This window comes from Eubalaena glacialis, chromosome 2, assembly GCF_028564815.1.
Source record: "Eubalaena glacialis isolate mEubGla1 chromosome 2, mEubGla1.1.hap2.+ XY, whole genome shotgun sequence".
Classification (NCBI taxonomy): Eukaryota; Metazoa; Chordata; class Mammalia; order Artiodactyla; family Balaenidae; genus Eubalaena; species Eubalaena glacialis.
This window is the reverse complement of record NC_083717.1, coordinates 42,341,144-42,367,321: the sequence shown is the minus strand read 5'-3', so window position 1 is coordinate 42,367,321 and position 26,178 is coordinate 42,341,144. Positions and strand designations below refer to the sequence as shown.

General features: G+C 52.6%; 1 protein-coding gene across 2 annotated transcripts in view; it reads right to left on the bottom strand.

Annotated features, from left to right (window-relative positions):
• Positions 1–389: 389 nt before the first annotated feature.
• The window catches only part of KLHL25 (kelch like family member 25), a 49,557-nt gene continuing 23,768 nt past the window's right edge, over positions 390–26,178 (bottom strand). Inside the window, exons 2-3 of one of the 2 annotated variants that reach the window (XM_061181783.1) lie at positions 16,481–18,285; positions 390–733 (exon numbers count right to left, since the gene is read on the bottom strand). In XM_061181783.1, coding sequence (XP_061037766.1) covers positions 16,505–18,274 — 1,770 coding nt within the window. In that variant the 5' untranslated portion in view covers positions 18,275–18,285 and the 3' untranslated portion in view covers positions 390–733; positions 16,481–16,504. Of the gene's footprint in view, positions 734–9,838; positions 9,926–16,480; positions 18,286–26,178 lie in introns of those variants that run through there. The other variant, XM_061181784.1, reaches the window with a different exon arrangement.

Genomic DNA, 26,178 nt, shown 5'->3' with positions numbered 1-26,178 from the left:
GGCATCCCCTGGTCTCCACGTGCATCTGCACCTAGGCACAGTATCCTAGGGCGTAGCTGGCCTGACCAGGAGGTGGTGAGGTCACTGGAGGCAAGGCCCGACTCTGGGGAGGGGCCTATTAACCCTGGGGGTCTGGGTGTCATTTGCTAATGGAGAGTGGTGGGCGTCACTGAAGGGTTCCCTCCCTTAACGTGCTGACTTTCTCCGCGGCACATTCTGCTCTCAGCCCTGATGCACCTGCTTCCCAGAGGCCTGGGACATCATCTGTGGGGAGACATTACAACACCAATAGGGAAGCCCTGAGCCAAAGACCATGCTGTCAGTGCTGCCACACCCACCCCTTCAGGGACACCCCCCACACCCACCCAGCCCCCCCCATCCCAGTCCAGAACTTGCTGAAATAGGCGACCTCAAAGCTCTGCAAACGTGTCCTTCTCCCCGAAGCTGAGGGAGTCCTGGCGTCCGTCCACGCCCCCCTTGAAAGGTCCTCTCCCCCGCAAACCACTGCAAAGCAGGAAAGGCCTCGGCCAGACACACAGGGCGCTGGAGACGGATTTTCTTCTCTGAAGCTCAGAGCAGCCCCCGAAGTCGCCCAGAGCTGGTGGGGCCGGCTTCTGGCTGCTCGGAGTACTGGCCTGGGGCCGGGCTGAGCTTCCCGCCATGGCAGACAGGGTCAGGGCCACCATGCAACAGTGAGGGCTGCAGCTGTGGGGTGGGGAGAAACACACAGCATCTGTGGAGGAGCGAGAGACAGAGAATGTGAATCATGCCGACAATGTTCTGTCCTAACCTGGAACCAGGTGATGATCAAGAGGCCACAGGGAAGGGCTGGAGCTCAGGCCCTGAGCGGAAGGCCTGGGTGTGAGAACGGAGCTCTCTTGTTTACCAGCAGTACAGCCCCGAATGGTTCCGTAACCTTCCCGAGGCATGCTTTCCTCACCTAGAATATAGGAACTACTCATGGGTCCATTCAGCCCCTCCAGCCATGTGCACCTGAGCACCCTCAAACCGGTAGGCACCGTGCCAGGCCTGGGGAAACAGGAAGAGCAGACACAGCTACTGCTGTCTCCATGGATCATCCTTCAGTGGGAGAAACTGCAAGCTTGTACGAGTAAATGTATACAGCCATCACACACTAACAAAAGAGCTATATGTGAAAAATAAAAAGTTAGAGATTAGAGAGCCATTTCACACTAGGAATGCTTGTCTGAAGTCTTGGGTGAGAGGCCTCTGTACCGGCAACCTATGAACAAGTGAAACTGAACTAAGCGCAAAGGAAAAAAAGGAGCCAATAAAACATGGAAGAAAGTAGCGTATAAAACAGTGATTAGAGGAGACGGAGACGAGATGGCGGAGCAGAAGGATGTGAGCTCACCTCTTCTTACAAAATCACCAAAATCACAACTGCTTAACAACCCTTGACAAAAAAATGCTGGAACCTACCAAAAAACATATCCTACATCCAAAGACAAAGAAGAAGCCACAAAGAGATGGTAGGAGAGGCGCAATTGCGATAAATTCGAATACCACGCCCGCCAGTGGGCAACCCACAAACTGGAAAATAATTATACCACAGAAGTTCTCCCACAGGAGTGAAAGTTCTGAGTCCCATGTCGGGCTCCCCGGCCTGGGGGTCTGGCAACTGGAAAAGCCCCCAGAGAATCTGGCTTTGAAGGTTAGCGGGGTTTGATCACAGGAATTCCACAGGACTGGGGGAAACAGAACCTATACTCTTGAGGGTGCAGACAAGGTCTCATGCAAAGCAGGATACAGGAAAAAAGCAGTAACCTCATAAGAGCCTGGGCCAGACCTACCTGCTGGTACTGGAGGGTCTTCTGTGGAGGCAGGGGGCTGTGGCTCACTGTGGGGACAAAGACACTGGCAGCGATAGTTCTGAGGAGTGCTCATTGGCATGAGCCCTCCCAGAGGCCACCATTTCCTCACTAGGACCTGGCCCCACTCAACAGCCTGTGGGCTCCAGTGCTGGGACGCCTCACACCAAACGGCCAACAAGGTGGGAACACAGCCTCACCCATAAGCAGGTGGGCTGCTTAGAGTCTTCCTGAGCACACAGTTCTCTGCTATACACACCCCTTGACATGGCCCTGCCCACCAGAGCGACAAGACCCAGCTCCACCCACCAGTGGGCAGGATCCAGTCCCTCTCACCAGGAAGCCTTCACAGGCCTCTTAGACAGCCTCATCTACCAGGGGGCAGAGAGCAGAAGCAAGAAGAACTACAACCTGTGAAACAGAAACTGCAATCACAGAAAGCTAGACAAAATGAGATGGCAGAGGAATATGTCCCAGATGAAGGAATAAGATTAAACCCCAGAAGAAAAAGTAAGTGAAGTGGAGACAGGCAGTCTACCCAAAAAAGAATTCAGAGTAATGATAGTAAAGATGATCCAAGATCTCAGAAAAAGGAGGTACAGATCGAGAAGATACAAGAAATGTTTAACAAAAACCTAGAAGAACTAAAGAACAAACAGAGGAACAATATAATAACTGAAATGAAAAATACACCAGAAGGAATCAATAGCAGAATAACTGAGACAGAGGAACAGAGAAGTGAGCTGGAAGACAGAATGGTGGAAATCACTGCCACAGAAGAGAATAAAGAAAAAAGAATGAAAAGAAATGAGGACAGTCTAAGAGACCTATGGGACAACATGAAACGCACCAACATTTGCATTATAGCGGTCGCAGAGGGAGAAGAGGGAGAGAAAGGACATGAGAAAATATTTGAAGAGATAATAGCTGAAAACTTCCCTAACATGGGAAAGGAAACAGTCACCCAAGTCCAGGAAGCACAGAGAGTCCCAGGCAGGATAAATCCAAGGAGGAACACGCCGAGAGACATAGTAATCAAATTGACAAAAATTAAAGACAAAGAAAAAGTATTAAAAAAAACAAGGGAAAAACGACACATAACATACAAGGTACCTCCCATAAGGTTACCAGCTGATTGTTTGGCAGAAACTCTGTAGGCCAGAAGGGGGTTGCACCATATATTTAAAGTGATGAAAGGGAAGAACCTACAACCAAGAATACTCTACCCAGCAAGGCTCTCATTCAGATTCGACAGAGAAATCAAAAGCTTTACAGACAAGCAGAAGCTAAGAGAATTCAGCACCACCAGACCAGCTGTGCAACAAATGCTAAAGGAACTTCTCTAGGTGGAAAAGAAAAGGCCACAACTAGAAATAAAAAAATTACAAATGGAAAAGCTCACCGATAAAGGCAAACATACAGTAAAGGCAGGAAGTCATCTACACACAAATATGATATCAAAGCCAGCAACTGTGAGAAGGGGAGAGCACAAATGCAGAATATTGGAAATGCATTTGAAATTAAAAGAACAGAACTTAAAACAATCTTGTTTATATACAGACTGCTATTTCAAAACCTCACGATAACTGCAAACCAAAAATCTACAATACACAAACAAGAAAAAGGAATCCAACACAACACTAACGTTAGTCATCAAATCACAAGAAAACAACAGAGGAAGATAAAAGAACTAGGAAAACAAATCCAAAACAATCAACAAAATGGCAATAAGGACATATTGATAATTACCTTAAATGTAAATGGATTAAATGCTCCAACCAAAAGACAAAGACTGGCTGGATACAAAAACAAGACCCATATATATGTTACCAGAGACCCACTTCAGATCTAGGGACACATACAAACTGAAAGTGAAGGGAGGAGAAAAGGCAAATATTAACAGCCATAAAAGAAGAAATCAACAGTAACAATAATAGTGTGGGACTTTAACACCCCACTTTCATCATTGGAGAGATCATCCAGACAGAAAATCAATAAGGAAACACAGGCCTTAAATGACACATTAGACCAGATGGACTTAATTTATAGAGTATTCTGTTCAAAAGCAACAGAATACAGTCTTCTCAAGTGCACATGGAACATTCTCCAGGACTGATCACATGCTAGGCCACAAAGTGAGCCTCGGTAAATTTAAGATAACTGAAATCATATCAAGCATCTTTTCCAACCACAATGTTATGAGATTAGAAATCAATTACAGGAAAAAAAAAACTGTAAAAAACACAAACATGTGGAGGCTTAAACAATATGCCACTAAACAACCAATGGATCACGGAAGAAATCCAAGAGGAAATCAAAACATACTTAGAGACAAATGACAACGAAAATACGATGATCCAAAACCAATGGGATGCAGTAAAAGCAGTTCTAAGAGAGAAGTTTATAGCAATACAATCTTACCTCAGGAAACAAGAAAAATCTCAAACAAACAACCTAACCTTACACCTAAAGCAACTAGAGAAAGAAGAACAAACAAAACCTAAAGTTAGTATAAGGAAAGAAATCATAAAGATCAGAGCAGAAATAAATGAAATAGAGATGAAGAAAACAATAGAAAAGATCAATGAAACTAAAAGCTGGTTCTTTGAAAAGATAAACAAAATTGATAAACCTTTAGCCAGACTCATCAAGAAAAAAAGGAATAGGGCTCAAATCAATAAAATTAAAAATGCAAAAGGAGAAGTTACAAACAACACCACAGAAATACAAAGGATCATAACAGACTACTACAAGCAACTATATGCCAATAAAATGGGTGACCTAGAAGAAATGGACAAATTCTTAGAAAGGTACAATCTCCCAGACGGAAGCAGGAAGAAATAGAAAATATGAACAGACCGATCACAAGTACTGAAATTGAAACTGTGATTAAAAAACTCCTAACAAACAAAAGTCCAGGACCAGATGGCTTCATAAGCAAATTCTATCAAACATTTAGAGAAGAGTTAACACCTACCCTTCTGAAACTAATCTAAAAAACTGCAGAAAAAGGAACACTCCCAAACTCATTCTATGAGGCCACCATCACCCTGATACCAAAACCAGACAAAGATGTCACAAAGAAAGAAAACTACAGGCCAATATCACTGATGAACATAGATGCAAAAATCCTCAACAAAATACTAGCAAACAGAATCCAACAGCACATTAAAAGGATCATACACCATGATCAAGTGGGGTTTATTCCAGGAATGCAAGGATTCTTCAATATACGCAAATCAATCAACGTGATACACCATATTAACAAACTGAAGGAGAAAAACCATATGATCATCTCAATAGATGCAGAGAAAGCTTTCGACAAAATTCAACACCGATTTATGATAAAAACCCTCCAGAAAGCAGGCATAGAGGGAACTTTCCTCAACGTAATAAAGGCCATATATGACAAACCCACAGCCAACATTGTCCTCAATGGTGAAAAACTGAAACCATTTCCACTAAGATCAGGAACAAGACAAGGTTGCCCACTCTCACCACTATTATTCAACATAGTGTTGGAAGTGTTAGCCACGGCACTCAGAGAAGAAAAAGAAATAAAAGAAATCCAAATTGGAAAAGAAGAAGTAAAGCTGTCACTGTTTGCAGATGACATGATACTATACATAGAGAATCCTAAAGATGCTACCAGAAAATTACTAGAGCTAATCAATGAATTTGGTAAAGTAGCAGGATACAAAATTAATGCACAGAAATCTCTTGCATTCCTCTACACTAATGATGAAAAATCTGAAAGTGAAATTAAGAAAACACTCCCATTTACCATTGCAACAAAAAGAATAAAATATCTAGGAATAAACTTACCTAAGGAGACAAAAGACCTGTATGCAGAAAATTATAAGACACTGATGAAAGAAATCAAAGATGATACAAATAGATGGAGAGATATACCATGTTCTTGGATTGGAAGAATCAACATTGTGAAAATGACTCTACTACCCAAAGCAATCTACAGATTCAATGCAATCCCTATCAAACTACCACTGGCATTTTTCACAGAACTAGAACAAGAAATTTCACAATTTGTATGGAAACACAAAAGACCCCGAATAGCCAAAGCAATCTTGAGAACGAAAAATGGAGCTGGAGGAATCAGGCTCCCTGACTTCAGACTATATTACAAAGCTACAGTAATCAAGACAGTTTGGTACTGGCACAGAAACAGAAACATAGATCAATGGAACAGGATAGAAAGCCCAGAGATAAACCCACACACATATGGTCACCTTATCTTTGATAAAGGAGGCAAGCATATACAGTGGAGAAAAGACAGCCTCTTCAATAAGTGGTGCTGGGAAAACTGGACAGGTACATGTAAAAGAATGAAATTAGAACACTCCCTGACACCATACACAAAAATAAACTCAAAATGGATTAAAGACCTAAATGTAAGGCCAGACACTATCAAACTCTTAGAGGAAAACATAGGCGGAACACTCTATGACATAAATCACAGCAAGATCCTTTTTGACCCAACTCCTAGAGAAATGGAAATAAAAACACAAATAAACAAATGGGACCTAATGAAACTTAAAAGCTTTTGCACAGCAAAGGAAACCATAAACAAGACCAAAAGACAACCCTCAGAATGGGAGAAAATATTTGCAAATGAAGCAACTGACAAAGGATTAATTTCCAAGATTTACAAGCTGCTCATGCAGCTCAATAACAAAAAAACAAACAACCCAATCCAAAAATGGGCAGAAGACCTAAATAGACATTTCTCCAAAGAAGACATACAGATTGCCAACAGACACATGAAAGAATGCTCAACATCATTAATCATTAGAGAAATGCAAATCAAAACTACAATGAGATATCATCTCACACCGATCAGAATGGCCATCATCAAAAAATCTAGAAACAATAAATGCTGGAGAGGGTGTGGAGAAAAGGGAACACTCTTGCACTGTTGGTGGGAATGTAAATTGATAGAGCCACTATGGAGAACAGTATGGAGGTTCCTTAAAAAACTAAAAATAGAACTACCATACGACCCAGCAATCCCACTACTGGGCATATACCCTGAGAAAACCATAATTCAAAGAGTCATATACCACAATGTTCATTGCAGCTCTATTTACAATAGCCAGGACATGGAAGCAACCTAAGTGTACATCACTGAATGAATGGATAAAGACGATGTGGCACATATATACAATGGAATATTACTCAGCCATAAAAAGAAACGAAATGGAGGTATTTGTAGTGAGGTGGATGGAGTTAGAGTTTGTCATACAGAGTGAAGTAAGTCAGAAAGAGAAAAACAAATACAGTATGCTAACACATATATATGGAATCTAAGGAAAAAAAAAAAAAGGTCATGAAGAACCTAGTGGCAAGACGGAAATAAAGACACAGACCTACTAGAGAATGGACTTGAGGATATGGGGAGGGGGAGGGGTAAGATGTGACAGGGTGAGCGAGTGGCATGGACATATATACACTACCAAATGTAAAATAGATAGCTAGTGGGAAGCAGTCGCATAGCACAGGGAGATCAGTTCGGTGCTTTGTGACCACCTAGCGAGGTGGGATAGGGAGGGTGGGAGGGAGAGAGACGCAAGAGGGAAGAGATATGGGAACATATGTATATGTATAACTGATTCACTTTGTTGTAAAGCAGAAACTAACACACCATTGTAAAGCAATTATACTCCAATAAAGATGTTAAAAAAAATTATAATTCTTAAAAAAAAAAAAAAAAAAGAATAAAACACCCAGGAATAAACCTACCTAAGGAGACAAAAGACCTGTACTCTGAAAACTATAAGATGCTGATGAAAGAAATCAAAGCTGACACAAACACATGGAGAGATATACCATGTTTTTGCATTGGAAGAATCAATACTGTCAAAATGAGTATACTACCCAAGGCAATCTACAGATTCAGTGCAATCCCTATCAAATTACCAATGGCATTTTTCACAGAACTAGCACAAAATTTTTAAAAAATTTGTATGGAGACACAAAAGACCCCAAATAGCCAAAGCAATCCTGAGAAAGAAAAATGGAGCTGGAGGAATCAGGCTCCCTGATTTCAGACTATACTACAAAGCTACAGTCATCAAAACAGTATGGTACTGACACAAAAACAGAAATATAGCTCAATGGAATGGGATAGCAAGCCCAGAAATAAACCCATGCACCTATGGTCAATTAATCTATGATCAAGGAGGCAAGAACATACAATGGAGAAAAGACAGCCTCTTCAATAAGTGGTGCTGAGAAAACTGGACAGCTACATGTAAATGAATGAAGTTAGAACACTCCCTAACACCATACACAAAAAGAAACTCAAAATGGATTAAAGACCTAAATGTAAGTCCGGATACTATAAAACTCTTAGAGGAAAACATAGGCAGAGCACTCTTTGACATAAATCACAGCAGTATCTTTTTCAATCCATCTCTCAGAGTAATGGAAATGAAAACAAAAATAAACAAATGGGACCTAATCAAATTTAAAAGCTTTCGCACAGCAAAGGAAACCATAAACGTAAAGACAACCCACAGAATGGGAGAAAATACTTGCAAAGGATGCAACCGACAAGGAATTAATCTCCAAAATTTACAAACAGCTCATGCAGCTCAATATCAAAAAAACAAGCTAATCAAAAAATGGGCGGAAGACCTAAATAGACATTTCTCCAAAGAAGACATACAGATGGTCAAAAAGCACATGGAAAGATGGTCAACATCACTAATTATTATAGAAATGCAAATCTAAACTACAATATCACCTCACACCAGTCAAAATGGCCATCATTGAAGTCTACAAACAATAAATGCTGGAGAGGGTGTGGAGAAAAGGGAACCCTCCTACACTGTTGGTGGGAATGTAAATTGGTACAGCCACTACGAAGAACAGTATGAAGGTTCCTTAAGAAACTAAAAATAGAACTACCGTATGATCCAGTAATCCCACTCTTGGGCATATAGTTGGAGAAAAACATGGTTCGAAAGGATACATGCACCCCAATGTTCATTGCAACGCTGTTTACAATAGCTAGAACATGGAAGCAACCTAAATATCCATCAACAAATGAATGGGTAAAGATGTGGTACATAAATATAATGGAATATTACTCAGCCATTAAGAAGAATAAAATAATGCCATTTCCAGCAACATGGATGGACCTGGAGATTATCATACTAAGTGAAGTAAGTCAGATAGAGAAAGACAAACATATGATATCACTAATATGCAGAATCTAAAAAAATGATACAAATGAACTTATTTACAAAACAGAGCCACAGACTTAGAGAACAAACTTATGGTTACCGGGAGTGGGGGAAGGGCTGGGGGAGGGATAGACTGGGAGTTTGGGGTTGACATGTACACACTACTATATTTGAAATAGATAACCAACAAGGACTTACTGTACAGCACAGGGAACTCTGCTCAATATTCTGTAATAATCCAAATGGGAAATGAATTTGAAAAAGAATAGATACAAGTACATGTATAACTGAATCACTTTGCTGTACACCTGAAACTAATACAACATTGTTAATCAACTATACTCCAATATAAAATAAAATTTTAAAAAATAATAAAATAGAATATATAATAAAAAAAGAAAAAAAATTAGAGATTAGAAAGAGGACTTTCTTTTACTTTGGTGGAGGGTATGGGAAGGAGGTAATATTTAACCTGAGACCTGCAGGACAGACAGGAGTTTGCTAGAAAGGCAAAAAGCACTCCAGGCAGAAGGAATGGCATGTGCAAAGGCCTGGGGGTAGGAATCTGGTATTGATATTTTTGAGAATCTGAATGTAGGCCAGTGAGGTGGAAATGGTGAGAGAGGGAGGGCAGACATGGTCAGAGAGCAGGGGGAGCAGACATGGTCACGGCCAGTCAGGTCACCAGGAAGAAAAGTGCAGCTGTGGGCAGCAGCCAACACATTCATTCCTGCACTCGACAAATACTTACTGCACAGCCTATCAACCCAGACCCTGCAGGACAGATGCAGTGGTGAATGAGGTCAGATGGTCCCCATGGTCATGAAGCTCACACTCCAGTGCTGGGTTCTCAATCAGTGTGGCATCTGCTCTGAGCTTCACATTTTCCTGTGGAAAATGAGGACAGATACCTGCCTTCTCCCAGAGAAGGATGGAGCCATCTAATGCACATGAAAGGCTTAGTGCAGAATGTCCTGGAAGCAACGAAGAAAACGCAGCTGGCCAGTGTGATCATTTCTAAAGCCTAACCCACAGAGACAGCTCGGCATAACCTAGCCCGACTCCAAGCAGAGATGTGGCCGTGGACCTGTGTCCAGGAGGTGATGCCCTTGGCTGGGGTAGCAGCTCCTGAGTTGATCACCTAGTGGAGAAAGGATACAGCAGGCCCAGGAAGGACCTAGAGGGGTGGGGAGCGGGGAACACTCAGGACAGCGATGGGCGGACTGCCCACTCAGCCTCCACAGGCAGACACACCCCTGTGGGATTCTATTTTAAAAACAGGTTCTCTGGAGTACTGGGGGAGGGAGCTGGGGGTTCTTGCCAAGGGCGTTCCCCACTCCCCACCCATCCACAATGCCAGACAGCACACTTACTCTGGCCAGCTCTCTGAGTGCCACGGGCTCAGAGGCAGCCCTAGACCAAGGAGGCAGGTTTGTGCCAGGGGACACAGATGATGTCTGCCCAAAGGGGTCTCACGGCGGCTCCAAAAAGGAAAAGAGAAGGAGCCCCCCGCACAGGCGGGCTGAGCTCCCCATAAACCTGCATATCCAGCCATTCAAGAGGCAGACGGAGGCAACACAACGTCCACAAAGCATCAGTTAGCGGAGACCGCATTCTCGGTCTCACGTCTTTGGGTGTATTTCACCTGTACAATTGTTAGCTTTGCAGCTGTGAAAGAGCTACAAACACAGGGAGCTTACATCTAGTTGTAAGTCTGTACGTATTTAAGTAACATTATAATGAAAAAAATTCAAGCCAGCACTGGGACCTGTGGACCTGTTTTCCTTCAAGTGGGATGTGCCCCTCATTCCCAAGGCTTCTGGAAGGCGGACTCAAGCTCTGCTGGAAGCTGGTCGAGCCCAGGGGGTCAGCCAGCTCCCAGATGCGTGTGGGCTGGGCAAGGCGACCACTGTGTTCTCAGTGGGGCTGGTGAAGGGCCCCCAAATCCCTCCAAGCTCCTCACAGGCCCCTAAACATCCTGAGAAGCTCTAAGGTGGTGAACCCAAAGCTTGGGGGCCTGCCCCCGCACCCCACCCCCCGCCAGAACACCAAGCAGACATGGGGTTCCCCTCGGGGCAGGCCCCAAGCCAAGCCTCAGAGCCCCCTGCGCTGGGGGTGAGGGGCTGTGGGATCCTGACCTGGGGGGTGGCCCTTCTGGGCTGTCCCGAGTTGCTGAGGAAGAGGTGGCACCCTGAAGGCAGAGGAGCTGGGCAGCCACACTGCCCAGATCACTCAGGCGCATCCCATGGCCATCCTGGTCTGCGCCACCCTGATTTCTGGCAGTTGCTTCTCTGAGGCCTGGTTTCCTCATCTGTGAAATGGGACCATTTACCAATGAAAAAATGGTGCCCGCCACGTCAGTAAACAAAGGATGTTGCAGCCATCAAGCTATCAGCTGCTGCAGCCACCCCCGATGGTGTGCCCTGAGGAGACTCAGGATGGGAAAGCACAGGATACTGGACCCCTGACAGCTGAAGTGCATCTTAAAGGAATGACTTCAGTGAGCCCAGACGCTTGCATCTTCCCATACACAGAAAAGCGCTAAATTCCTTAACTTGAGATATCTGGTTTCTTTAACAATATTCTTTTGATGTTCTGACTACCTGGTCTTCGTTGCAAGAACTCCTGTATGTGCTGGATCCCCCCATGACCTCTTGGGAGCGGTCCCTCAGAGCTATCTGAGAGGCTGCGTCCCAGGCTTAAGTCCTCAGTTTTGTCTGCCAAATAAAACATAATTCTCAACCTTTAGGTTGTGCATTTTTTTTCAGTCAACAGGACACTTGTCTAGCCCACCGCCCGTGCACAGTGGCCCCGGCCAGCCCCGTGACTGCCCTCGCTGTCCCGTGGCATGCTGGTGGGGGCCTGCCGTGTGGACCACAGCCACTAACGCCGTCCCCATCGCGGGCATGGCACGGGGCGGCCCTGGTGAACACGGGCAGAACGGGAGGCCGTGGGTGCGCGGGCGGATGGGTGGACGCGGGGTGTTGCAAAAGGCCTGCCCTCCTGCCCCGAGCACCCCCCCCGGCCACACCAGCCCAGCCCTGAATCCTGTGCTCCGGGGTTGCCTCTCGGCCGCAATCTCTCTTAAGGCAGGACAGGATGTGCTGAATCAGCCCTTCTCTGGTGGCAACTGAGTCCCCTGCAGGGCCCCCCAGGGGATTGACGGGCTCAGCCCTTCCCAGAGAGGGGCTGGAGCCCGTGCCCCGGCACGCCAAGTGTCTGGGTTCCAACAATGCCCGTAAGGAGAAGACGGCTCCCGGCAACCTGGACCCCTGCCCCGATGTTCTGAAGCCCTCAGGCCAGAGGCAGGCTGGGGGAGGTGGGAGCTCAGTGGGAGAGAACAAGAGAAAAGAACATTCACAGTTAGTCTACACTTGGCGGGTAGCCCGGGGAGATGGGCGCCTACCCCGGCTCCAGGGGCCTCCTGCCACCGCTGGCCGCTGTCACCTAGGGACAAGGATTGGATGTGACACGGGAGGTAAGGGCTGGCCCTGGAGGTCCTGCCGGTGTTCAGCTTCCAGCACAGCACTCCACCCCCACTGCTGGGCAGCACCCGTGTGGCCCGCACTTGGCACCAGGGTGCAGATGTGGGGTGCCCAGTGCCCGGGTCTCCAGAGACACCTGCAGGCCTGAGGCAGCTCCAGGGCTCAGATCCCACTCCAACCCTCACCAGCTGTTAGTGTGATGCCAACCACCTACGCTGAGTCTCAGGTGCCAGCTCCGTAACAGCAGCACCGATGACAAATGCTTCTGAGAGGGTTAAATGAGCTCACAACTGGGGCACCTGGCGTGGATGCAGGCACCACCCAGAGCTCACGAGTGGTGTCCGAGATGGGGAAACAAAGCACTTGGGGACGAACGGGGGAAGTCACTCAGGGTGATGGGGAGGGGGTGCAGAGCGCAGGGCTCTGGCTGGTGGTTCCTGAAGTTAAGTGGAGTCTTAAGAGATGGACGTGGGGCTCGGGGACCAGAGAGGCACTGCAGATAGGACCCCAGGCCGGTCCTATGCCTGCAGCAGGGACTGGGACAGTCCTGCTGGGAGCAGGGAGGGGCACTCGGGGGACGCACTGGGTACAGACCCCATTCTCTGGCCCCGGCACGGGATTTCCAGCTGGCAGCCAGGCTGGGTGGAGAGTGGGGGGCCCATGCTGGAGGGGCAGCAGGCGTGCTAATCTCTGCTCGTCACGACCTGCAGCCTTGTCGAGGGTGCGTGGGCCCAGCCCCTTACCCACCACTGCTGTCACAGGCCCCTCCCATCCCCCCACCTGCCGCAGCCCCCCGGCTCAGGACCACCCTCAGGACCTGGTCTGCGGCCTTCCGAGTGAAGGCTGCTCCTCCAGCGGGTCCTGGCAGCACTGTGGCGACTGCCCCAGCAGCAGCAGAGCGAGGGAGCCTTCCTGCCACAAAGCCCCGCTTCCCAGGAGCTGAGGGAGGGCCGGACGGGCCCAGGTATCAGCTTCCTACCCCAGTGCCCGCCACATCCTCATTCCTGAGACCACAGCACCCACGCCGTGGGCTGGGGAGCACGGAAGGAACAAGGCCCGTGTGGCACTCAGCCAGGCAATGGCAAGTGCGATCCCAACCATGAGGGATGGACCCTTCCAGAAGGAGGGGCTGGCCCAGGGACATCCAGAGGTCCCTGCGCCCAAAGCATCCTGAAACCATTATCACCACCATCCCCTCCTCCTCGCAACCTCATATAAAAGCGGACTCTGAACCCAGCCCCTCACTCAGTCTCTCCTCCTCAACTACTGTGAGTAATACAGTTTTTATTCCCGTCTTCCAGATGAGAAAGCTGAAGCTCAGAGAAGTTAAGCAACCAGGGTCAAGCAGCCAGCAAGAGTCAGAGCCGACCCTTCCACGGTCCCTGAAATGGGGGGAAGTCCTGGAAAAGTAAAGGGCTCACTGGGTCCGGCTGACCTACCCCCCACCCTCTCCCACTTGGGGAAGAACTGCCCTCCAGGGTCCCGGGGATGGGCAAACACCAGACAGGGTCAGAGCCACCTGGCCTGGGCTGGGTGGCCTGAGATGGGAGGAGCCTTTGGGCCCCACAGGTGACCAGCATAAGTTCCCAGAGTGTGGGAACAGGGACTCAACAAGGAAACGTCAGTGTTCTCTTTGAAGCCCATTCCTCAGGACCAAGATATTTTGCTGGTCAGATTTTTCTCCCAAAGAGGAAGAGAGCACATTAAAACAAAACAGAGAAACCTTAAAAGAGAACAAAGCCTATTCTCATCCAGGCTGGCCTTTATGAGGCCAAACACCCTGTATGGCACATCTGATGCCTTCGCTGGGTCCTGCCTTGCCTGCCAGCAGACATATCTCTTTAAGGGCCTCGAAGGCACGGCTGGATTTGATTTAATAGCTGAAACATCAGATTCCATTCAGAAGCAATCCCAGCTAAGTATGATTGCTTTCGCCGTGTAGAGCTTTCAGCGTTCTTGTCAGCAGCCGCCAGGTCATTGAGGAAATTAATTTTTCAGCTCTGGCCAGCTCCTGACGGGGTTCCTGTGACCTGAATGGCACGGGGCTGGCTCCTCAGGGCGGCAGGAGCACAAGGCAGGTGCGGGCAGGGAGGGGCTGGGCCAGCCGGGCAGAGAAGCACCTCGGTGTACAGGACAGCCCGGGGCCGGGTGGGAAGGCTCCCCCTGCGTGACCCTGGGATCTCCCACCGACCCCGCTTCTTAGAGCCCCCAGGACCTACGCCTCCTGACTCCCATACACCGGGGGTCCCCGGACCTCACCGCCCCAAGGGCCAAGGACCCGAGGAGGGCTAAGAGTTGGGACCTGACCGTGGACGACCTTCTCCAGTGCCCACAAGTCCACCACTCCATTCCAGCCCCTGCCCCTGCGCCCCTGCCAAGCTGGCTCAGGACACCCTAATCCAACCTCAGTGCCTGCTGTGGATCCTGCCCCAGCGGGGCTGCAGGAAAGGTCCCGCCCACCCCTCAGAAGAGGCCCTTCAGGACATGCTGGTCCTTCCTTCCGCCCTCTCCCTTCCCCTGACTCTGCACCCGTCCTGGGACCTGGGCAAGTCCCTCCTCCTGTCTCCCTGTTCCTCTGTCACCCAGAGGAAAGAGCGCCTGAATGTGTCCCTTTGCCCCTGGTATCCACTGTCACCTTCCCTTTTCAGGCAATGATTTCATATAATGATGGCGCTAAGAACAGAGAGCAAGATAACTCGGGGTAACTGGGGCAGCACTGCAGCAAGCCCTGCCGGGGGGCTGTTCCATCACGTAATCGTGACGCCCGCTCTGTGGACGGCCTTCTCTCCATCTTGCGGAGGGATGGGAGACAAGAGGTTCCCTCGCACACCAGTGAGCACACAGCTGCCCCCAGGAGAAGCAGGACCCAATCCCAGGGCCGTCTGGTCCCAGAGCCCTGAAACCACCAGATGTCCACAGTGGCACCCGGCCCCAGGGCGCCAGCTCCCGCCTCCCTTTGAGCCCTCCATCCACTCCCCTCCTGTTGCTTCTCATGGGCCCCCCAGGGAGGGGCTCTCACCTTGGCTGCACACTGGACTCACCTGGAGCTATAACGGCTACTGAGGCCTGGGCCCCAGAGGCCCCGAATGGCCTAGGGCGAGGCCTGGGCTTAGCATTTGAGCAGGACGGAATTTGTGGCCTTGCCCCAACAGAGATCTGGCCTTTGTCCTTGGCTTCTGGGAGGTGATCTGGGTCACACCTGATAGGAGTGTCTTTGCTTAGGGTGGGGGCTTTGGGTCACGCTGGACCAGCTGACTTGAAAGTAACCACGGGGACATGATCAATCGGTCATGCCCATGTGATGGGGCCCTGCTAAAAATTCTGGACACCGCAGCTTTTGTGAGCTCCCCTGGCGGGCAGCATTCCGTGCGTGCCGTCACTCGCTGATGCTGCGAGAGTAACGGTGTCCCAACTCCATGGGGAGTGGACAAGGGATGCTTTGCATTTGGACCCCAGTCCAGGACTCTGACCCATGCATCTCTGCCCTGTGATCTTAATCTGTATCCTTTGCCCATAATACACCATAACCGTGCACATATGCCTTCAGCACATTCATGAGTCCTTCCAGTGAGTGCTGGATCTGAGACGGTTCTGGGGAACCCCGACCTCACAGCTGGTGTCACAGGGAGGGTGCCCTTGTGTGGAGACTGTGCCCTCAGACTTCACAGGTTGGCCTAGACTCCACATAGGATTGTCAAAAGACCCCCCGGGGACTCTGACCTGCGGCCATGCCTGGAAACCACCGCCCCAGTCTAAGATTGTCACCCCCATTTGGCAGAGGGGTTATGTGTTTTGCTCAAGATCAACTGCAAGTAAGGGGCAGAGCCAGGCTCCGGCTCCAGAGTTGAAAAAGGGTCCCAGAGCCCCCCAGTCACCTGCTGTCCTGCCTCGACCGGTCTTCCGCAGAAGATGCAGCCTTTACCCGGAGTGGGATCAGGCCTGGGGTGCGGGGGCTCACCTGGTTGGGCTCTACAGGTGCGCCTCATGCGGGCAGGTGCTTCCAGGTGCTGACGAAGGCCGTGGGGATGAGTGAGTAGGGCACGGTGGTGATGCAGTTCCACGTGTCCGAGGTGGGGTCATAGCAGTCCAGGGTCTTACACCGCTGGGTCCCGAAGTAGCCCCCCACCACGTAGAGCTTGTTGCCCGAGGCCAGGGCGTGGCAGGACATGCGCTTGGCAGTCATGTCCCCGATCCGCGTCCACTGGTTGGTCTCGCAGTCGAAGCGGTAGGCCGAGGCGGCTGTGAACTCCGTGTCGCCTCCCATGATGAAGATCTGGCTGCCCAGGACGGCGGCAGCGGTGTACCGCCAAGGCTGGGGACACTCAGCCTTGATCGTCCACCGGTTTTCTGCGGGGTCGTAGCACTGGACTTTGGACACCATGTCCCGGTGGATGCTGGTTCCCCCGAAGACAAAGAGCTTCAGCTTGGCGCTCACGACCGCGGCATTGCTGACGCCATCCCTCAGCGGGGCCACCATCATCCACTTGTTAGCCCCGGGGTCGTACTTCTCCACCTGCTTCAGGGAGACAGACGGCGAGGCCGGGAAGACGCCAGCCAGGGACGTGTGCCCCCCGACCACGTAGAGGCAGTTCTCCAGCTCGGCCGAGCCGTGGCCGAAGCGGGCGATGAGCATGGGCGCCGCCTTGGACCACTCCTCGTGGACGGTGTTGTACACCCACACGTCCTTGGAGACCCCGTTCTCGGAGCCCCGGCCCCCGGTCACGTAGACCTTGCAGCCGATGGCCGAGGCGCTGAACTCCTTGCGGGGGCTGGGCAGGTCCGCCTTGGGGATGATCTCCTTGGCCTTGTGGTCCACCTGGTAGATCTTGTCACACATGAAGGTCTGGCCCCCGAGGATGAGCAGCGTGTGCCCGGCCCTGCGCGGCCGGGCGCAGGGGCTGGTGACCACGCCGTCGTTCTCTAGGATGCGGGCCTTGCAGCGCAGCGCCTCGTCCACAATGAGCCGCGTGCGCTCGTCGGCCATGAGCAGGGCCTCGCCCGACACAGCCTCCTTCAGGCAGTCGGACGGCAGCAGGGCCAGCCGCACGCTGCGCAGCAGCTCGGGCAGGTGGGCCTTGCGCCGCTCCAGGTCGTGCCTGACCCACTGCAGGACGGCCTCGAAGACCACGCGCTCATCCTCCGCCTCCAGCTCGTCACTCGAGATGAGGTCCAGCAGGGTGTCCTTGGACAGGCTGTTGAAGTCCTCGCTCTGCCGCACGGCCTCGAAGTGCACAAGGCACATGCGCCACGAGAACTCGTAGAGCCGCCGGCACTGGTGGGCGTCCGACAGCAGCATCATGCCCAGGCAGTTGGACGGGAACAGGTTCTTCTCCAGGAACTCGGCGGCCGCGTCGCGCACGTCGTGGAACTGCAGCATGTCGCCCGCCTCGAGCAGCGACTCGGCGTTCTCCTCGTTGATGACGATGCGGGACGAGTAGGCGAAGTCCAGCAGCAGCTCCAGCACCTCGGGGTGCAGGTTGTCCTGGAAGTTGACCGTGTCGTCGCGGCTCTCCCGCAGGCCGTGGCTGAACATGGCCTCGAAGTAGCGGCTGGAGGCGGCCAGCACGGCGCGGTGGCAGGGGAAGGCGCGGTCGCCGGCCCAGAGCGTGACGTCCGTGAACATGCGGTGCTTGCGCAGCGTGTTGAGGTGCGCCAGCACGCAGTCGGGGTGCGAGGCCTTGTGGAACAGCGTGATGTTCATGGAGCCCGTGCTGCTCCGCGACTTGCGGGTCTCATGGACGCTGACCGACATGCTGAGCCAACCTGCCGGAGGGCGGGGGACAAGGCCACAGGTGAGAGGGGCCAGGGCCTGGCGCCCCCGCAGCTCCCGCTCAGCCCCCAAGCCTGGCCGGCCCGCCCCCGCCACCCCTGCTCTCTGCTCGGCTCTGCCAAACCCAGCCCAAGCCCCACCCCTCAATCTGCCAGCCAAGGATGACTTGGATGGTAGAGGCTGGGGTTCAGACCAACCGCTTTTGCACCAGCTCTGGATATGAGCCTCCTTGGGTGACCTCGAGCTGCAGCTGCCTCCCGTGGTTGCTAGAACGTGCAATAGTGTCCACAGCCTGGTTAAGAAGACAGCAGGGCAGCGCTAAGGAGCGTGTGCTCTGGACGCATTCCACCGCCCGGGGCTGCTACTGTGTGGCCCCATTCTGCAGCCGGGGAAGCCAAGGCTCAGAGATGCAAAGTGGCTGCCTCACACGCTGCAGCCAGAATTCCCTCGTGGGCTGTCTGGTTCCAGCCCAATCTCTACCCCCCATTCGCCCAAGGAGACTGGGATTCCTGCAGGGGGACTTTTGAAAGCCGTTCCCAAGGAGCCACAGACCCCAAGCAGAGTCTTACGCCCCCCCCGCTCCCTGTCCTGAGCTGGGCTCCAAGCAGCCCTGGCCACGCCCCTCACACCCCTTGCCCTTGGAAAGTTCCCCAGGAACTGCTGTCACAGCCCAAGCGCTCAGCATAGACACGTTCTGCAAACCCAGGGCTCTCCAGAGGCCTCCGGACCCAGCTGCGATAAGCAAGGTGTGGAGATGAGGCCAGCTAACCTGTGGCTCACCCTCTGGACACCTGCTCGATTCCGAGGTCCCAAGGGGAAGCCAAGACAAAGTCCTGGGTGACAGCGGGACGCTAAAGCAATCCAGATTTGCCTCAACCAAAGCAGCAGGAAAACCTGCAGCCATCGGAGCCTCCCTGGTCCCGACAGGCGACTCCAGGCTCCCGGGCCACAGCGAACGCTCCACCTGCCCCCTCATCTGGCGTCCTCTGCTGGGCCCGGGACTTGGGGCTCAGAGTGTGGGTCCCCAGAGCAGACAGACACAGGCTCGTCGCCTGCTGGAACGTGGGGATTCCAAAGCACTTGAATTAAAGTCTGGCCGATGGCATGACCCAAGACCCCACTGTGGTACTATGGGAATGAGGCTCAGCCAGACGGCAGGCAAAGATCCTAGGCCTCAAGAGAAAGTGGCCAAAAAGCAAACTGCATTCAGCATCCTGACCCCAAAAGCCTGGGCTTCCTCCTTCCCGCTGGTAAGGAGGCCAGAAAAAACCCTTCTTTTTCATTTTTATTTTCAGAAGTGTAAACTCCCCCCACACCCCGCTCCAAGTCAATCTTGTACTTAAGTAATAACCTGGTAAAGGAAGGCTGCGATCTCATGCTTCACTGGATTGTAAATTACCGTCCAAGCGCACCGCTCTCTCCCTTGCTCACTCCTCTCCTGGCAAAGAGCCAGGGAAGCCACGGAGTGACGTGATCAGAGCTGCCCGGGCAAGGCCCCTGCTCCCGGGCTGGGGCAGGGAAGACAGAGGGGCTGGGCCTGGCCTTGCCGCTCTGGCCCCCGAGCTCCAGGCGGACTGCGGGCCGATGACCCGTCAGGGTCCCTGCAGTGCAAACCTGCCACCGCGGAGCACTGAGCTCCAGGTTAGAGGTTCGCCTGGGGGGGGGGGGTGTCCGTGTGCAGCCCACAGGGGCGGGAGAGTGCTGGACCTTACGTCCAGGCTGGACACGGTGGTCCCCAGTCTACCACCTGCCCTAGGGCACCTCTCCCCGCCTCTGCAACTTAGTTTTCTCTATTGTAGGACAAAGTCCCTGCTCTGCTCGGGCCTCTGAGAGTCCCTCACTTGTTGGCAATTATTTACAGAGCTTGACCCCCGAGCCTGGCCCTGGGGCCGGGCGTTGCAGAGATGAGACACTGCGCTGACCTGGCCGCAGAGGCTTCCTAGGAAGCCCCCCTGCCCCCCCAGGTCTGAACTGCCCAACCTGAATTCCAGCCTTGCCGCACGGCTCCCCAAATCTCACGTGACGTGACGGCTAAATCCTCGTTCCGGCTTCTGCCTCCTTGATCACCGGGCACTTTCCCAAATGTGGCCATCCACCCGGTGACTGTCCATCCGGCTCCCGTGTGTCTGGGCTGTTGGAGGGACGTGGCCTTTGATCTGTGTGCCACCTGGGGGACTGGCCCCGAGGACTCCAGTTCAGGGCCCTGATGCTGAGGCTTGACCTCGGTTCCTGCTGTTCCACAGGCCCCACCTGCTCTGGGTCCCTGAGCACCTCACTGCCCTCGCCCTGTGCCCCACCCCAGCCAGGAAACCAGGCTGCTTCTGAGCGCCACATGAACGTAGCCTTGAGTGCTGGGGCTTGGACACCCACGCGTGGTGCCCAACTCCTCCTGGACTCACTTTACAGACAGCCCCGGGTTGGACTGCCAGCTCTCTGCCGTGCAAACAGGACGTCACTAGTAGCTGCTCCTGGGGGGCGGTGGGCTCGGAGGCTGCCCACGGGGCCTGGCCCTGGGGCTCGCCAGAGAGTGGATGGCCCTGCTTTCCTCCCACAGTCACATGTGGACACACACCCTCAGCCCGTCAGGCGAAGGCCCTCTTGGGTTTTCTGGCCCCGTGGGGCATGCTTCCCTCCCTCCCGGGCCCAGGTCCACGCTGAGGCAGCCGGCACTGAGGCTGTGGGAATGGGCTGGGCACCCCTCCACTCTGGGGGGCTGTGAACAGGGCCGCCCTGGGAGGGATCCAGGTGGAGACTCCCTTAGGAGGGTGTTAAGGGCAGGGCGAAGCAGGACTCAAAGACTGAGAAGGTGCCAAAAAGCAGGGCAAACCCCAACAGAGCAGCCACATTTGCCCTGAGAATGAGGTCAAGTGGTGACCTCTGCAAGGGCAACGCTGAGTGGGCAGCCCGGGGCCCCTGAGCTGACTCTGTCTCGCTCAGCACCAGGATGCCTGCCCGCTGACGCCAACTCCCGCCCCAGCCGAGAGCCCGCGACGCATGGTCACACCCAAGCGGGTTCCCCCCCAGACGGCTGCCAGCCCAGGCTCCTCTGTGCAGAGCCGAGGGCAGCAGCACCTGCCAGGAGGGCCGGCTCCCCTGTCTGTCCCACCTCCTCCCAGGAGGCGCCTAGACCTGAACCAGTCTTCCAGGGACAGCCCCGAAGCACCAGGATTCTGGGGGGGTGGAGAGTCTCACTGGCCCCAGTTTACAGACAATGAGGCTGAGGCCCAGACGCAGGGAGGGGGCTGCAGAGACTGCGAATCAAGTCTCTACCCAGGCCCGCGGGTGCCCAGGGCTGCCCTTCAGCTCCAGGCCAGCGGTGTGGGAGAACAGGCCTGAAAGCTGGGGGCCCTGGATGCTGTGCGCCCCACCTCCACCAGAAGATACCCGGAAGCCGAATCGTTACCTCCACCGCAACGTGTCCAGCATTTCCCCCAAGCCTGCTCCTCCCCCGGTCTGGGAAATGCCACCAACATGCTCCTTGGTGCTCAAATCCCACCATCCCCACAACCAGCCCACCACATGTCCTGTGGCCGCGCCTCCTACATGAGTCCTGGACCTGACGCTCCCCCCCACCCGTCTCTCCCCTGGACTAACAGAAACGCCCCTCGCCAGCCTCTGCTTCTGCTCGTGCCCTCCAGGGTCTGAATTCATCCAGAGACCAGAGTTACCTTCTAAACAGCATCACCTGGATCACAGCACGCCCAGCTCAAAACTCTCCAGGGCCATTCCAGCACCCTCAGTAAAATCCCAGGTCCCTACTGTGGCCTCCAGGTCTCCACTGGCTACCCCTGTGTCCTCACATCCTGCCACGTCCCAAAGAGCTGCCCCTCAGGCTGCGCCGGACTTGTCACTGGCCTCAGGACCTTTTCACGTGCTGTTCTTCTGCCTGGAACGCTCCCCTGCCCACCCCATTTTTCCTGAGTGGCTCACTCTCGCGCCTCCTGAGAGCAGCCACCTCGTTGAGGTCACCCCCTCCCACACCTCCCCTACTTCTGCCTTTGCAGCACCCGTCACAACTTAGCATCATGCGCTTATCTGCCTCCTGCATCTCTGGCCCCTGAAGGCGGGGACCGTGTGTGGTGCTGATGGGACCCGGCACAGAGTGACCACTTGACTGGACTAAATGACGAAGCTGAGATGCATATTGTGCATAAAGCTCACCTCACTAACATCCACTGCGGTGCTCGCCCAGCTGCCCTCCAGGCCCAGAGAAGATGCAGGCTGAGACGGCTGTGGATGCTGCCGAGGTAGCTGTGACGATGGGCGTGCATGGTGGACACGCAAGCCAGCACGGCCCCCCTCCTGCTTGCCCCAACATCCAGCTGTTCTCAGGAACCACCCTCCTCCACTCCAGGCTGTTTAGACACGGGATCCAAGGCGGGGCACCGGGCTGGCCAAAGTGGTGCATCCCTGGGCTCCAGCATCCTCCCAGCCACCGTGATGGGCCCATACCCAGGATGAGCCCAGGAGACTCTGATGGGCCCCACACCCAGGATGGGCCCAGGAGTCTCTAGTCTACGATGTTTACTCAGCTGCAGGGGGTGAGCCAGGCTCTGTTCCTGCGGCTGCTGACAGATTGAACTGAGGCTGGGAGCGGGAGTGCTGCCCGAGGTGGGAGCTGCACAGAGGAGGAGAGCGGGGCCCTCATGCCTGCTGACCTGAGCCAGTCCGCCCCCTTCCTTTCTGTCACTTGCCACCAAGAGTCCCAACTAGTGAAAGGATCACTGGGACGTCAGTTCCTGAATCAGGGATCAGGATTGCTGGCCTTAGTAAGGGGTCTTCGCTATGCGAGTCCTGCCACCCTTTCCACCTCCAGGGGAGGCCACCCTAGACACCAAGAACGGGCTTCATGAGGTGATTTCCAGCGTTCAGTACCAGTTACACACCCAGCCCTATGCAGGGGCTGGGGGATCCAAAGAGAGTATAAGACAAAAGGTTCCCAGTAGCAGGAAGGGTGAGCACCAAAAGCGTGTGTGCAGAGTCAGGTCTGTCCAGACTCTTGGAAACCTGTCTCCATGGCCCCCTGCCTTTGGGGGCCCCCCAAAATCAAACACTCTCAAGCTGTACGTATCTCAGGACTATTTTGATGACCTAAGCGTCATCCCGGGTTTTGATGGATTTAAGGCACATAAATTAACTGCATGACACTGCCATGCTCCTGACAAGCAATTTATCATCCTGCTAAGAGGTACTGATCCACCTCCGACAATAGCTCCGCTTCCCCGACTGCAGTCCTTACCTAAAGGAAAGAGGTTAAAACGCACCAAATAGAAGGGATGGGATCAAGATGGCGGAGGAACAGGATGGGGAGCTCACCTGCTCCCACAAAAACATTAAAAATACACCTACAAGTGGAACGATGTGCACAGAACACCTACTGAATGCCGGCAGACGGCCTCAGACTTCTGAAAGGGCAAGAAAACCTCCATGTAACTGGGTAGGACAAAAGGAGAAAGAAAAAGAAAGAAATCGGGATGGGGCTTGTGCCCCAGGGAGGGAGCTGTGAAGGAGGAAAGATTTCCGCACCTTGGGAAGTCTCCTCACCGGCAGAGAGATGAGCCTGGACGGAGGGGGAGCTTCAGAGCCTCGGAGGAGAGTGCAGCAGCTGGTCTGCGGAAGGCAAAACGGAGAGTAACCTGCAGAGGAGGTCGGCACCGCCACCCTGCGCTCCCCAGCCTGAGACTCTCATCTTTCGGTGCGGGTGGGGGCTGGGTGAAGCTAAAGCTCAGGCTTCAGAGGTCAGACCCAGGGAGAGGACTGGGGATGGCTGCATGGAGACAGCCTGAAGAGGCTGGAGTGTGGCCACTGAGGGAGTACTTGGAAGAAGCCTGGGCCTGCCAGAGAGGCAAGGCGCCATTACGGGGAGGGGGCATGAGGAGAGGAGTTGGACCACCAAAAGAGCTTCTTTCCCTGTGAGCGCTCCCAGGCAACAGGACACCGCCTACCAGCGTTCCAGGGGTGGGCGTGAGTCGCTGCTATGAGACACACAAGCGGGTGCCAAGTGCTGCCCCCAGTCTCCCAGGAATACACGGACAGCAGCTACTACTACGAGACCTGCGAACAGGCACCAAGCACTGCCCCCGCCATCCCAGGAGTGCACAACGGCCACTGCACCTGCACACCCCATATCAAGGGGATAACTGCCAGCACACGCTGAAGAAAGAGACAGCAAGCATCCAAACTAAAGGAAGCCCCTCTCTTCTGGAAAACATGGTGGAGTAGAAGGACTCGAGCCTACCTCCTCTCATGAAAACACCAAAATCACAACTAACTGCTGAACAGCCATCGACAAAAAAGACAGGGATCTACAAAAAAAAAAAGATATTTTAGATTCAAAGACAAAGAAGGAGCCACAACAAGATGGTAGGAGGGAGGCTTGCACGACATAATCAAATCGCATACCCACCAGGTGGGTGACCCACAAATTAGAAAATAATTATATCATAGAGGCTCTCCCACAGGAGTGAGAGTCCTGAGCCCCATGTCAGGTTCCCCAGCCTGAGGGTCTGATATCAGGAGGAGGAACCCCCAGAGCATTTGGCTTTGAAGGCCAGTGGGGCTTGAGTGCAGGAACTCCACAGGACTGGGGCAAACAGGGACTCCACTCTTAGAGGACGCACACAAGATTTCATGTACACTGGGACCCAGCTCAAAGCAGTAACTCCATAGGAGCCAAGGCTGGACCTACCTATGAGTCTTGGAGGGTGTCCTGGGGAGGCAGGGGTAGGCTGTGGCTGACTGGGGAGGGAGCAAGGACACTGGTGGCAGAGGCCCCAGAGAATATTGATCAGCATTACCTCTCCTGGAGGTCACTATTTTGGCATCAAGACCTGGCCCTACCAAACAGCCTGCAGGCTCCAGTGCTGGAATGCCTCAGGCCAAACAAACAGCAGGATAGGAACAGCCCCACCCATCAGCAGACAGGCTGCCTAAAGCCGTATGGAGCTCACAGACACCTCTAAACACACCACTTGACACGGCCCTGCCCACTACAGGGACAAGACCCAGCTGAACCCACCAGTGGGCAGGCACCAGTCCCTCCGAAGCCTGCACAAACACCAGGACCAACTTCACCCACCAAGGGGCAGACACCAGAAGCAAGAGGAGCTATGATCCTGCAGCCAGCAGAAAGGAAACCACAAACACAGAAAGTTAGACAAAATGAGATGGCAGATAAATATGTTCCAGACGAAGGAACAAGACAAAAACCCACAAGAACAACTAAATGAAGTGGAGACAGGCAACCTACCCGAAAGAGAATTTAGAGTAATGATATAGTAAAGATGATCCAAGATCTTGGAAAAAGAATGGAGGCACAGGGCTTCCCTGGTGGCGCAGTGGTTGAGAGTCTGCCTGCCAATGCAGGGGACACGGGTTCGAGCCCTGGTCTGGGAAGATCCCACATGCCACGGAGCAACTGGGCCCGTGAGCCACAATTACTGAGCCTGCGCGTCTGGAGCCTGTGCTCCGCAACAAGAGAGGCCGCGATGGTGAGAGGCCCACACACCGCGATGAGGAGTGGCCCCCGCTTGCCACAACTAGAAGAAAGCCCTCACACAGAAACGAAGACCTAACACAGCCATAAATAAATAAATTAATTAATTAATTTTAAAAAAAATCAGATGTTCTAATATTTAAAAAAAAAAGAATGGAGGCACAGATTGAGACGATACAAGAGATGATTAACAAAAAGCTAGACGATTTAAAGAACAAACAAACAGAGATGAACAATACAATAACTGGAATGAAAAATACACTAGAAGGAATCAATAGCAGAATAACTGAGGCAGAAGAACAAATAACTGACTGAAAGACAGAGTGGTGGAAATCACAGCTGTGGAACAGAATAAAGAAAAAAAAATGAAAAGAAATAAGGTCAGTCTCAG